At 56.2% G+C, this 12,261-nt stretch overlaps 1 protein-coding gene across 17 annotated transcripts in view; it reads right to left on the bottom strand.

Moving 5' to 3' along the window:
- The window catches only part of BIN1 (bridging integrator 1), a 55,661-nt gene that overhangs the window by 27,491 nt on the left and 15,909 nt on the right, over nt 1–12,261 (bottom strand). For all 17 annotated transcript variants that reach the window (XM_026510194.4, XM_044388309.3, XM_026510191.4 and 14 more), the window contains exon 2: nt 717–797. In XM_026510194.4, coding sequence (XP_026365979.1) covers nt 717–797 — 81 coding nt within the window. The remainder of the gene's footprint in view (nt 1–716; nt 798–12,261) is intronic.

The following is a 12,261-nucleotide window of genomic DNA, read 5'->3' as shown; positions in this document are numbered from 1 at the left end:
AAAGGTTTCAGGGACAACCCAGTTAAGGTATTCAGGGTCCTTCAGTCAGGAAATCCTCCCTTGTATTTAACCACTGCCCCCAGGCTGCCAACCTGATGAAGCTCCTTCTGTCACTGGTCTCTGAACTATCTAAAGGAACTTGGTAAGGGTGCCACTGCAGTCTTTGGAACCAAACAAGTATGGATCTAAATCCACCCCCAAAGCAGGATGGCCTTGGGCAAATTACCCAACTTCCTTCATCTATAAAAGGGGAACGACGATACTTGGTACCTTACAGGGCTGTTGGGAGGCATCCACAGGCCATGCTCAGCAGGTGCTCAAATCAGATCCTGTCTGCTCTGCTCTCACAGTAAACTCTGCAAATGCCACTCTCTCATAAGAAGCTTCTTTAGCTCCCACTCGCCTTGACATTTGAGGTTTTCCAGAGTCTGGCCAAAATCTATTGCCCACTCCCACCCAACCCCTACCACCCCCGCCCCACCCCAGAGCTTTCTATGCCTTATCAAAGACCTTAAGTATACCCCCCAGCCCTCTCTCCTATTTCCCTTGGTCCATGCCCAGAGCCAGTGCTCTCTCTTCCAGGAAGTTTTCCATGACCTTGCCAGCCCACCTGGCCCCTTCTCCTAGCTCTCTAACTCCACAAACTCAGCTTTTGACATTTTTGACCTGGCAGCCTCACTTCCACTTTGCACAAGCTCCCTAAGGCCCACACTCACCAGCTGCTTGTTGAAATTCTGGACACACTGTTCAAACTGCTCATCCTTTGTCTCATCCGCCTTTCCCAGTTTCTGCAGGACCTGCCAAGGCAGCGGGAGAAGGGAAGTGTTACCATGAGAAAGAGGGTAGCCAAACCAAGGGTGCCCAATCACCAATACCACAGACGGCTTCCCACCCAGCCAGCGTCCTGGAGGCCCACGGACAGTATCACGCAGCCCAGGGCACTGGGCTGGACCATCAGAAGGTCTCGTGGCTGCTGTGATCCCCAAGAGCAGCCCTGAGTCCATCAAGTCTTGAGACCTCCACATACACTATTGGCCAAGTGGAGGAGCTTAAGTCAGCCTTGCTGGAATGACTGAAACCAGGAGGAGGGGGACACCCTCAAACACAGCTTGAGGGGCCAGGCACCCCTCCTTGCTGATCTCACACTGTACCCCTGGGGGCTCCACCCCAACCCTGGAGGCTAAAAAATGAGCTGAGCACAAGAGGGGCCAGGTAAGGGCAGCGCCACATGACTCCATGTCCTGGGCCCAAGACTTATGAATACCAGAGGGAGAAGCAGAGCAGCCCTGAGCCGGGAGGTAACCACCCCAGGACACGCAGGGCAGCAAGGGGTGGCCAGGGGTCAGTCTCTTCATGTCGCTAGGAGTCTGCTTATAATCTGACTAGATTTTCAGATGTGACCTGCTCCAGCCACCCTGCTCCCTTCTCTACAGCCCAGCGGGCCATTCTGGGCCCACTCCTGGCACTCACACTCACACTAACACACATACATTCACACACACACGCGCACGCACACACACACACACACACAAGGGCTCACAGCCACCCACTCTACTCCCAACTAGACATCTCAGAGGCAGACTCTCCCCGTGATGAGTCACAGCTGTGCTTTCTCAGCTGTGTGGGGAGAGCAGGATGGGAGGGCAGAGGTGGGGAGATGGTGGGACAGAGGCAGAAAGACCCAAGGCCAGAAGAGGGGGAAAGACCTAGAAAAAGAAGGAGTTGGATCAGGAGCCTGAGAGGAAGTATTATGAGAGAAAGAGGGGGGTGGAGGGAAGGAGGGATAAGGGCAACAGGGGAAGGGAGGGCAGGGAAAGAGAAAGAGGAGAGAGATAGGGTGCAGAAAGGGGAAGCTGAAGCAGAGATGGGGCGGGTTTGCAGGAAGAGAAGGCAGCAGAGACCCCCAGTTACAGCAGCTCCATAGGAAGCAGAAGGACAACACTGAGATGTTCGGCAAATGCAGTGGCCAAAGCCCAACAAGAATGAGAAGGAAAGAGCACCCGTGTGGCTCAGTTGGTTAAACATCTGCCTTCGGCTCAGATCATGATCCCAGGGTCCTGGGATCAAGTCCCACAATGGGCTTCCTGCTCAGCAGGGAATCTGCTTCTCTCTCTCCCTCCACCCTTCCTCCGTACTCGTGCTCACGCTCTCACGCTCTCTCTCTCACTCTCAAATAAATATATAAAATCTTAAAAAAAAAAAAGAAAAGAAAAGAATGAGGAGGAAATGTGGCAGTGGGTGGGAGTGGCAGGCAGAGGGAAAAACGGCATCCCGGACTGAGGGATGTCCTGTCCCAGAACAGAGCCCAGACTCTTCCCAGGCCTGACTGGCCCTAGCGGGCTCAGGGGCCACGGCCAGGCCTGCCAGCTCTCAGACCTTCTCTCGGCGTGTACATTTAGGCACCTCACCACGTGCCTGCTCTGTGCACAGCCATGGGCACCTCTGCTGTAGGAGCAGACATCAATCTGACAGAGATCCAGCCAGACAGAAGGAAGCACATGGCAATGCGGGAGCCTGAGGCAGAGAGCCCATGCAGACTGGGCAATCAGGGAAGACTTTCTGGGGGAAGTGGCAGCTCAGAGGACAGGGAGAGCATGCAGCGAAGGCGGGGAGACCAGAGAGATGAGGTATGTTACCAGGGAATTTCGAATAGCTCCAGGTGACCGTAAGTCACAGAGGATGGTGAGGGAGGATATGGGCAGCAGGAGGAGCAGGGGTAGGCATGGGAGAGCAGCCCACCAACAACTTTGTGCTGTAACGGTCACAACACAATTTATCGGGCAAGTGCAGCTGCAGGCCAAGAGCTGACGCTGAGGTGAGAGGCAAAAAGCAAAACAAAACCACCATGAGTAAGAAAATCAACACTTTCCGCCAGCCATGGGCTCCCCCTCACCTCCCCCTTGGCAACCATACCCAGCTGGTCCCATGGAAACGGGGTGGAGCTGTGGAGGCGCCTGGCCCACTCTGCACGGAGCTTGAGTGGGTGACTCACCCCCCTATCAGATGCCGGCCCCTTGGCCCCACCACCTCCAAAGACAGAAATGGAACACCAGGTGGGAAAGAACTTCCAGAAGTCAACAGAGGCCACCGGAGTGAGCCAGAGGCTCCCCGGAAGCAGGGTCAAGGCCTGGTCGGCCCTCAAGACAGGAGGACTGGGAAGGTGGCCTGTTCACCCCTTCCTCTCTTCTCCCTGAGGAGATGTACTCAATCGGCAAAAGGCCCCTAATCCCAGTCCCGCCACCAGAGCCCCGACGGCTCCAAGCCCCCAGATATGCACACAGATACACACAACCGGCCCCAGTCCCCCAGGTGGGCTAGCGCTCCACCAGGGAAATCTTCAGGCCAGCCACAGCAAGCCAGGCCAGGCAGTGAGAAGACCATTGAGAAAAGGGACTTTATCTCTGAGCCTCAAGTGCATTGTCTGGAAAATAAAGGAAACATTAGCACCCACCTTAAAGGGTAGCTTCACGAGGGGTCATCTGAACCAAGTTTTGAAGGATGACAGGAGTTTATAAGGCACACACAATAAACTCCTATCCATCCTTCAAAACTTGGTTCAGATGACCCCTCGTGAAGCTGCCCCTGCCCTCTCTCTCCCACACACACCCTGCACCACTGAGGGCCGGGGACCTACTCTCCTCACTGCTACACAATGTGGCCAAGCATCTGCCTCTGGCTCTGCCCCAGCCATATGAACAGTCTGAGGTCAGAGACGGTGTCCAGCCTTTTGCATGTCCCCAGCTCCTGCCGAGGGCTGGGGATAGGGCAGACACAACTTGCTCTTAGTGGCTGCTGACTAATCTAAGCCATGAGCTTTGAGAACAGAGTCAAGACTTTGAACAAAACATCCCATCTCTCGGGCGAAGTATCCTCTTATGCAAAACGGAAAGGCTGTGTACAGAAAGTACTCAGCCTGACACACGGACAGAAAGCTCACCATGATAGGTCACCCTGAGAACTAGGGTTAGAGCTGGCACTCACATTAATCTGAGATCTGATCCAGGGTGACATGGGTCGGCTCCAGTGGGCCTCAGGCCTGAAGAAGCAGTATGCAGAGGAGTGACCAGTACAGGAAAGTGGGCCAGCTCCCAGCCCCACATGACCTCAGGCTACTGCTTAACCTCTCCATACCTCAAAGGGTAACCACGGTGTGGCCAAGGCTTGAGAAAATGCCCAGTGAGTGTGTGCTGGCCTTGGCCTCGTCAATTCTCACTGTACCCACCCCCATTTTACAGATGACAGAAGGAGGGCACACAGCCTGGGTCCCCGACCTCAAGGCACTCTAGAATGGCTACTAGAGGGAAAAACAAGTTGGGCATGCCTGCGTCAGAACAGGGACCAGGACACAATTTGGTCCAGTAAAATCCCACAGCCTCCTGCTACCCACTTCCTTTTTTCCACTCTCTGTAACTGGAACTCCTGCCATGGCCCAGCCACTGGGTAAGAGGCCTTTCTGACCAGCTGCTGGGGAGCCACAGACCATGACCAATCCCCCCCTCCCACCTAAAAGCTATTCAGCCATGCTGCCATCTGTCCCCATCCCCAGGAGAGGCCCCAAGTCTGTGCTCTCCAGCCCCCTCCAGCCTTCACCTAGGACACACACACACACACTCAGCCCTCCACTCGGCAAGAGGGAAGTCGTGGCCACGGCCATGGGCCTCAGCGGCACAGGTATTCCACCCATTCAATACACGGTTAGTGGGGCCTCCTTGTGCCAAGTGCACACACAGACCACTGAGAGCAGCAGGGGGACTCTGGCTGTCCAGAGGGGCTCGCAGGACAACCGAGGTGGTTTCAAAGGATGAGCAGGAGTCAGGTGAGCGGGAGGGCCTGGTGGCAAAGAGGCGGGACTCCCATTGTCTGTCCAAGGGCCCCAGACACTCTGGTGTCACACTTGCACACTGGTCCCTTTGTAATGAACCCAGGGAGCCTTTCTTTTTTTTTTTTTTTTTAAAGATTTTATTTATTTATTTGACAGATAGAGACAGCCAGCGAGAGAGGGAACACAGGCAGCGGGAGTGGGAGAGGAAGAAGCAGGCTCATAGCAGAGGAGCCTGATGTGGGGCTCGATCCCATAACGCCGGGATCACGCCCTGAGCTGAAGGCAGACGCTTAACCGCTGTGCCACCCAGGCGCCCCCCAGGGAGCCTTTCTGACAACGGGACAGAGGACAGGTGCACAGACCCTGCCACACTTTGGTATCAGCCCGGGATTGGGGAGAGGGGAATGGGAAGTGGTCAGAAGCCCAAGGGCCAGCAGTCCAGAAAGCCTCATCAATGCCCCTTCTTCTCAACATGTCCTCAGCCCAGCCCGAGAGCAGTGGAGCCCACCTGCCTCAGAAGGGACAGTCCAGGGGGGGCAGAGACAAGCAGGTCGCGGCAGAAACAAACCTCCTTCTGACAGCATCCACAGTTCAGCTCTCTGAGCCTGGGCCGTGACCCGGGACCAGCAGCCCCTCCCTGAGCAGGTAGGAGGCTCACTAGGGCTCAGGGAGGGCTTTGGAGGAGGGAGGTGCCTCTTCCCCAGCCTCTCTACTGTGACCTTTCTCACAGCCCAGAGCACCCCACTTCCACCGCCAGTTTGGAAAGTCCTGCCAAACCCTCCCCTCTTCTCCTCCCAGCCAGCAAATGGCCCCTGGGACAAGGCACATGTGCCTCTGCACAGCCATGTTTGCATGACCACCAACCCCAGAAGAACAGGAAGGCCCCTGGGGGCCAGTCTTGTTTGAAGTAGGAGCAGCTGATCACTTACTTCTCACCAAGCACTGAACAAAGCACTTTACAGTCACCAAGTGCTCCCTCCTACAGGTGAGTGTCTTCACCTCCATGTGACAGACGGCAGGTGAGTACAGACAAGTCAGGACACATAGCCCAGTCAGGAGTAAGCTCTGAGCTTCTCTGCTGCTCCCAGCCTCCAGAACTGGAGGAAGGGTACCCAGTAGGCCTCACCGGGCACAAGCCACTCCAGCAGATACTGTGTGGATAAGCATGTGTGCGGGCACTCACCCACTGGGCTGACAGTGGGTGGCCCCATTTGGAACCCTGAACTCAGGGCAATTCCCTCCTGGGGGCTCTAACCCCTCCGTCCTCCAGAGAGGGACTGGGTTCTCCTGCATTGCAGAGACGCACACGCACATCTGAACGGCGTGGCACAGGGCAGGAATAAGAACCCAAGGCTGGGGAGAAGAGCCAAGTCCAGGGGCCTAGGAGGGAAGCCCAAGGGAGGCAGGGCCCATGTTCCCAAACAGCCCTGGCCCCCAGGCTCTGGGCCAGAAAGGAAACCTGGGGGCTCCTCCAGCAGCAACAGCACCCCTTGTCACAGCTGCTGCAGAGCAATCTCACACAGCCAGCCAAGATGGGGACCCACTCACACCTCACCCCAAGCGTCCCCAGAACCCCAACCCACACACACATGAGCGGTGGGGAGGGCCCTCATCCAGCTCCCCTCCAAGGACCCACCACCCAGCTGCTGAGACCCCATCAGACCTTCACCTTTCTCATCATCTCTTCCCGGCACCTGCCCGGTCACTGCCTCTGTCAGGATTGGTGGCGAAGTGAGCTGTACCCGGGGGGCTGGGCGTTGCCACCTCACTGCTTCCTCCCAGGAGAGCTTGCGGTCCTGGGGACCACAGCAACAGGATGCACGCCCTCGCACCTCACACAGAGGCTCCCAGACAGGCAGAACAGGCAGACAGACAGACAGATGGGCGGGCAGGTGTAAGATGCTCAGCACACACAGCTGGGCCCTAATATGAGGGAGACACCCCAAGAGGGGAAAGGCCAGAGCTGTCCCCTCCCCCAGAAAGACATGCCAGTTTGGCATATTCTGCTCACTCTGCCCACAGGCCCCTGGGTTTCTGGCTCACTCCCTGTCACCCTGGGGCTTTCTCTCTATAATCAGCTCTGGCTGCCTCCTTCTCTACCATCTCTGCCACACACAGCGGGGGTGGGCCATGCTAGGGAGCTCTGTGGGCACTGCTGAGCGTGGCCCCTGTTCCTCCTGCTGCAGGGCCCTTTGACCCATGTGATGGGCTCTAACACTAGTGGCCTGAGACTATTCCCATGCTCCTCTGAGACCCTCTGGCAACCCAGGATCTGGGCAGAACCCCAGCAGCACCCACAAGAGAGCACAGGAGAGGAGAGGGGTAGACCCCCTAGCCCACCACTCACTGACACACTGCATATGCCCCTAGAATCGGCCAGTTCTCCAAGGAGCTCTGGTTGTCTCTAGGGGGAGGTGTGTTCATTGCTATTGGGTATCCCTGCTCCTGAGTATCTCATTTAATCCTGAGGCCATGTCCTGAGCTACATATTCTTACCCCCACTTCAGAGATAAGAAAAGTAAGGCTGAGACATTAAGTAATAAGGCCACATGGCAAAAAAGGAGCAAAGCCAGGACTCTGTGGCTTTGCGGTGGCCGTGAACAAGTGTGGCTCAGATCTCATCTACTGTGGCAAATAAGCTAGACCTCTGGGTCCATCACTGTGTCCCAGCTGAGGCCACACCGCCCATGGGCTGCTCTGGCCAGGGAGTGAGTGTGGGGTGGGGACAGAGGCAGGGGGCTCCAACAGGTGCATCTGCCCTGGGGATACCCCACCAGCCTCACTGTACCCTGCTGTGCTGCAGGCTGAGCCCCTTCCCAGGACCCTCCTTCCCCGGTCCCTTCCGTCTGAAGTGGCCGTCCGGCACTCTCACTTAATGAGAAAGAAGAAGGAGACAAAGAGTGCTGAGGTAGCCTGTTGCCTGGCCAAGGCTAGACTCACGGCTCCCCACTCCTGGGTCCTTCCTACTGGGTGCCCCTTCAGGGGTGTGGCTCTTGCCCCCGGGCACAAGGAAGGAGCTGCATCTTCTCATCTAGCATCCAGCCCCAGCAAAGTCTGCCCCTCCTTCTGGATAGCCTGGTGAACTCACTCACAGAGCAGTCAGGCAGCTCTGCCTTCAGAGCAAGCAGCCGTGCTTCCCCCAAAGGTTGGGGGTCTCCCAGTGACCAGCTTGCCAGGGTGAGCAGCCCCAGAGCCTTTGGGTTGTGCCGGGGGGAGGAGGGGAGAATGATGGGCCTGACCTCTCTGGGAAGGAGTTTGGCCCCACTCCAGCCCCGCTGCGGTCGGCAGTAGGGAGAAACCCCTGAGGCTCCTGCCTGGGAGCAGAGCCCAGGGTCCCAGAAAGCAAGTCCAGAACACACGGCAAAGTGGCCCTGGCCACTAAAACTCCTTAGCCCTCCAGCACTGCCAGGCTGGCCACACATCAGGCTTTCCCTTACAACTTCCCAAAGGTTCAAAGACTTTTGAAGAAAGATAAATGTTGAAACACGAGCCTTGGGCAAGAGCCAGGAACAGCATTCCATCCCCGGGAGGCAAGAATGCTCCCCAGCACCGAGGCCCCCCACGAGGCAACCGTTTGCACACTCCCAGGCTCCCATGCACAGGCAGCAGGCGCACCCAATACAATACCCTCGTGTTCACGTGCTGATGCTCTCCCACGTGTCTGTGCACACACACTCACACACACTTCCTGATGGGGTCCTGCCCACAGCCCTTCAGTCGGGAACCACAAGGAGGCCAAAGAGCCAGGCAAGAAGCAGAGCAGAGACCAGGAGACGCTGTGCAAGGAGAAGCCAGAAGGAGGAAGGGGAAATGGAGAGAAAACCAGAGAAAAGGAAACCAACAGTAGCCCAGAGCACACCCAAGCTGGGCTCCAGGCCAAGGAAGGCCCAGCAGTCCAGGCAAGTGGGTCTGAGGGAGGAGAGAGAGCCTCCAGACTCCAGCTCCCTCTCCCCACCCCCAACACATACACACACACACACAAACACACATACACACGCACACACACACACACACACACACACGCACACAAGTTTCTGCCCCCAAAAGACAAGCCTGGCCAAGGGGCCCTAGTCCCTTCTCTTGGTCTCACTACACCCTCATCCTGGGACCTCCATTTCCCCAGGCTGGCTGCAAGGTGGTGGCAGAAGAGGCTGGCTCTGAGGATTGGCGCCTGACATCCTGCCTTCCCCCAGGGGAAAAGGGCTGCCAGCTCACCTCCCACTCTGGAGGGGTCCCGTCACCATCAGATCCCAGCCCAGCTAGGCTCCTGGCAGGCTCTAGCTGAGGGCCTTGCAACTGCCCCTGGTCCTGAGCTCCACAAAGAGCACACTGTAAGGTATGACCCCAGGGAGCCGAGTCCAAGGACCCACCTGCAGGGAGGCCCACTACCTCTGACACCCCCTTTCGGGTGGGTTCACATCAGCAGGACATCCTGAGGTGGGGACTGTCATCTCATTTTCCAGATGAAGGAACTGAGGCTCAGAGAGGTCATTCAGAGGATGAGTGGCAGAGCCAGGCCCCCAAACCTGATGGACTCTGTAGTTCTCAAGGGAGGGGCACACAGAGGCCCGCAGTCACAGGAGGCATGTTTAGAGTTTACTACAGAAGATTCATCTTGCTGCTACTCCATCTTGCTGCATTCCAAAGATTTAACTGGTAAAGAAAGCATTTTGAAGGGGCGCCTGGGTGGCTCAGTCGGTTAAGCATCTGACTCCTGACTTCAGCTTAGATCCTGATCTCAGGGTTGTGAGATCAAGCTCTGCACTGCGCATGGAGCCTGCTTAGGATTCTCTTTCCCTTTCCCTCTGTCCCCAACTCTCTCTCTCCCTCTCAAAAAAAAAAAAAAAAAAAGGCACTTTTGTGACATAACCAACACAGATTGTGTAGCAGAATGCAAAGTTTGCGAAGACTTTTTTGCCATGAAATACAAAACTAGAAAAACATTAAAACATTTCCAGGTTCCTGCTGGCCAACTCCTCCCCCTCCCCCAACCCAGGAAGCTCCTCCCCTCACCCCACTTGGTAATCTGTTTCTTTAACAAGTCCTCCTGTTCTGGAAGTCACTGTTCCCTGACACCAGTCCACAAAGACTCATCATCATTCTCTGTGGGCCCTTGGTAGGGACGGCTGACTGGCTGAGGAAACCAACTGGCCTTGCTTGGGAGCCGGTCACTCTAAAATTACCTCCTTCCTCTTTTAGCGATTTTCCCTTTCCTTTACGAAACACTGGTGAGAGTGAAGAGTGATGTTTGGTTTTCTTTCTTACATCCTTAACTGGATATATAAAAACTTGGCCGCCACCAATATCAGCCACACCACAATGCCTTGAAATGTTGCTGGTTTGTCAAAAGCCAGTCAGTCTGTCAGTCCCCTAGTCCTTCAGTCCCAGAGCTGGAAGCCTAACCCTGGGACAGGTGGGGAGCCAGGGTCTGCTCCTCCTCCATACTCATCTCTCCAGGTGGCAGAGAAGGCTCCCTCCCCAGGTGACTGCAGGCTAAAAGCCCTTCCCTTTTTCCCTTCTCCCCCCCCTCCCAGGGGGCCTGAAATTCAAGCCTGCCTGTTCCTCAGACAAGCCCGTGGCCAGCAGCCAGGGTAGGGCCACCTAGAGCCCAGGGGAAGCTAGGGTCGACTGGGGTAGGGAGGCAAGAGCAGCCTGGAACAGAGTACAGGGGAGCAGAGGCAGCTGGGGCCAATGTCAGGATGGGGAAGGGGTTAGGGAGAGCCCAGAAGGGCCCAGCTGAGCGGGGTGGGTGAAGTAGAAGCCACCAAACAGCAGCAGCCACTCATCCAAAGGCATCCAAAAGGCTTGCAAGTGTTCTCCGAATCTGTGAGTAGAGGGAGGTGTTCCACAGATGAGGAGACTGAGGCCCAAAGCCTGTGATCTCAGGGCAAAGTCAGCCAAAAAGAGGTTTCGGCTAAAAGAAGCACTGGAGCCCCAAGGGACCGCTGGAGAGGCCCAGGCTGGGGGCAGGCTCCCTCCCCTCAGGGACCACCCACCAGGCTGAGCCCATCCCTAGTCAATAGCAGAACTAGGCTTCCACGTGAGTAGGAGGTCTTCTGGAAGGGCCAGAACCACCCAGACGGAGGCAGGCCACCCCTTTCCACAATCAGAAACGACCCAACTGTCCAGACCTCCTCAAAGAGCCCTCTACTCCTCCCATCTACACTCCAGGGGGAGAAAGGAACTTTTTACCAAATTTCCAGGAGGACCCAAGCTGCTCCCTCCTCGGGAGCTCCCACTTGATTTTGCCCCTGACATACTGTCCACGGTGAGGAGTCCTACCCCTGGACTCCGGGATGTGGCCCCCTGGGCTGGGAGAGCTGTGGCAGAGGTTCGTCTTGGACACCCTCCCCCAGCCTGCCTGGCTCTGTTCTTCAGGGAACAAAGCAAGATTTCTGAGCCAACACTCCAAAGAGGAGGCAAGACTGGTGGTAATACAAGTCTCTAAACAAAAATACAGCAGTACACAGAAAGAGTGAGACAAGGGAGGTGCTGTCCTTAGGAAGTAGCTCAGGGAAGTGACAGCTGAGACCTGATGAAGGAGAGAGAGCTTGCCAAATGGAGGACAAGCAAGTGCAAAGGCCCCGAGGCGGGAAGAGCAAGGTCAGTGCAAAGGGAAAGCAAGAGGGTGGGTGAAGGAGGAAGAAGTCCTAAAACACCAGGTGCTGAGTACTTCACATGATTCATCTATCAATCTCCCCAAATCCTCAAGAAGGAATACTAGTATTATCCCCACTTTGCAGATGAAGAAACTGAGGCACTGCTTTAAAATCTCCCCAGGGTCACACAGCCAGCCAGGAGGGTGGCTGGAATCCAAACCCCAAGCCTGGTTCCAGAGGCCATGTGCTCTCACCATTGCACAAACTGCCCTAGCGGCCAGGGCCAGACCACAGGGCCTTAGCTGGAGGCCCCTGGAAGCCTCTAGCTTTGAAGCTCTGCACAGAATAGGAAGCCCTGAGGAACTCTGATCTGACTCACAGTGTTAGAACACCCAGGCTGCTGTGTGGGGACAGACTCAAGAACAGCGTAAAGCAGGGAGCCCATTTAAAAGGTGTCTGCAATGACCCAGGTGAAGCCAAGGTGGTTTGGCAAAGGCAGGAAATGGTGAGAAGTGACTGAATATGGGGTGACAGAGAGAAGCAAAGGAGATTCCAGGGTTTGAGCGACAAGAGGGAAGGAGCAGTCATCACCCAAGATAGGGACAGCTGAGGGTCATGGTAAGTCTGAGGTGCCCAGAGATGTCGGGGAGGGAGATGGGGACACAACAGCCAGGACCCCAGCGCGGCCAGGGCAGACCCCACCATTGGGCTCCTGAACTCCCCATTTCCTGTCCACTTCCCCTCTCAGTCACTCCTGTTCTGGGACGTCCAGCTCAGAGTGTCTATTCCGCTAAGGGAAGGGGAGAGAGGGAAGAGCATCTCCCGCCCAAGACTTCTTCT

Source organism: Ursus arctos, unplaced genomic scaffold (genome assembly GCF_023065955.2).
Source record: "Ursus arctos isolate Adak ecotype North America unplaced genomic scaffold, UrsArc2.0 scaffold_1, whole genome shotgun sequence".
NCBI lineage: Eukaryota > Metazoa > Chordata > Mammalia > Carnivora > Ursidae > Ursus > Ursus arctos.
This window is presented reverse-complemented; position numbering and strand designations above follow the sequence as displayed.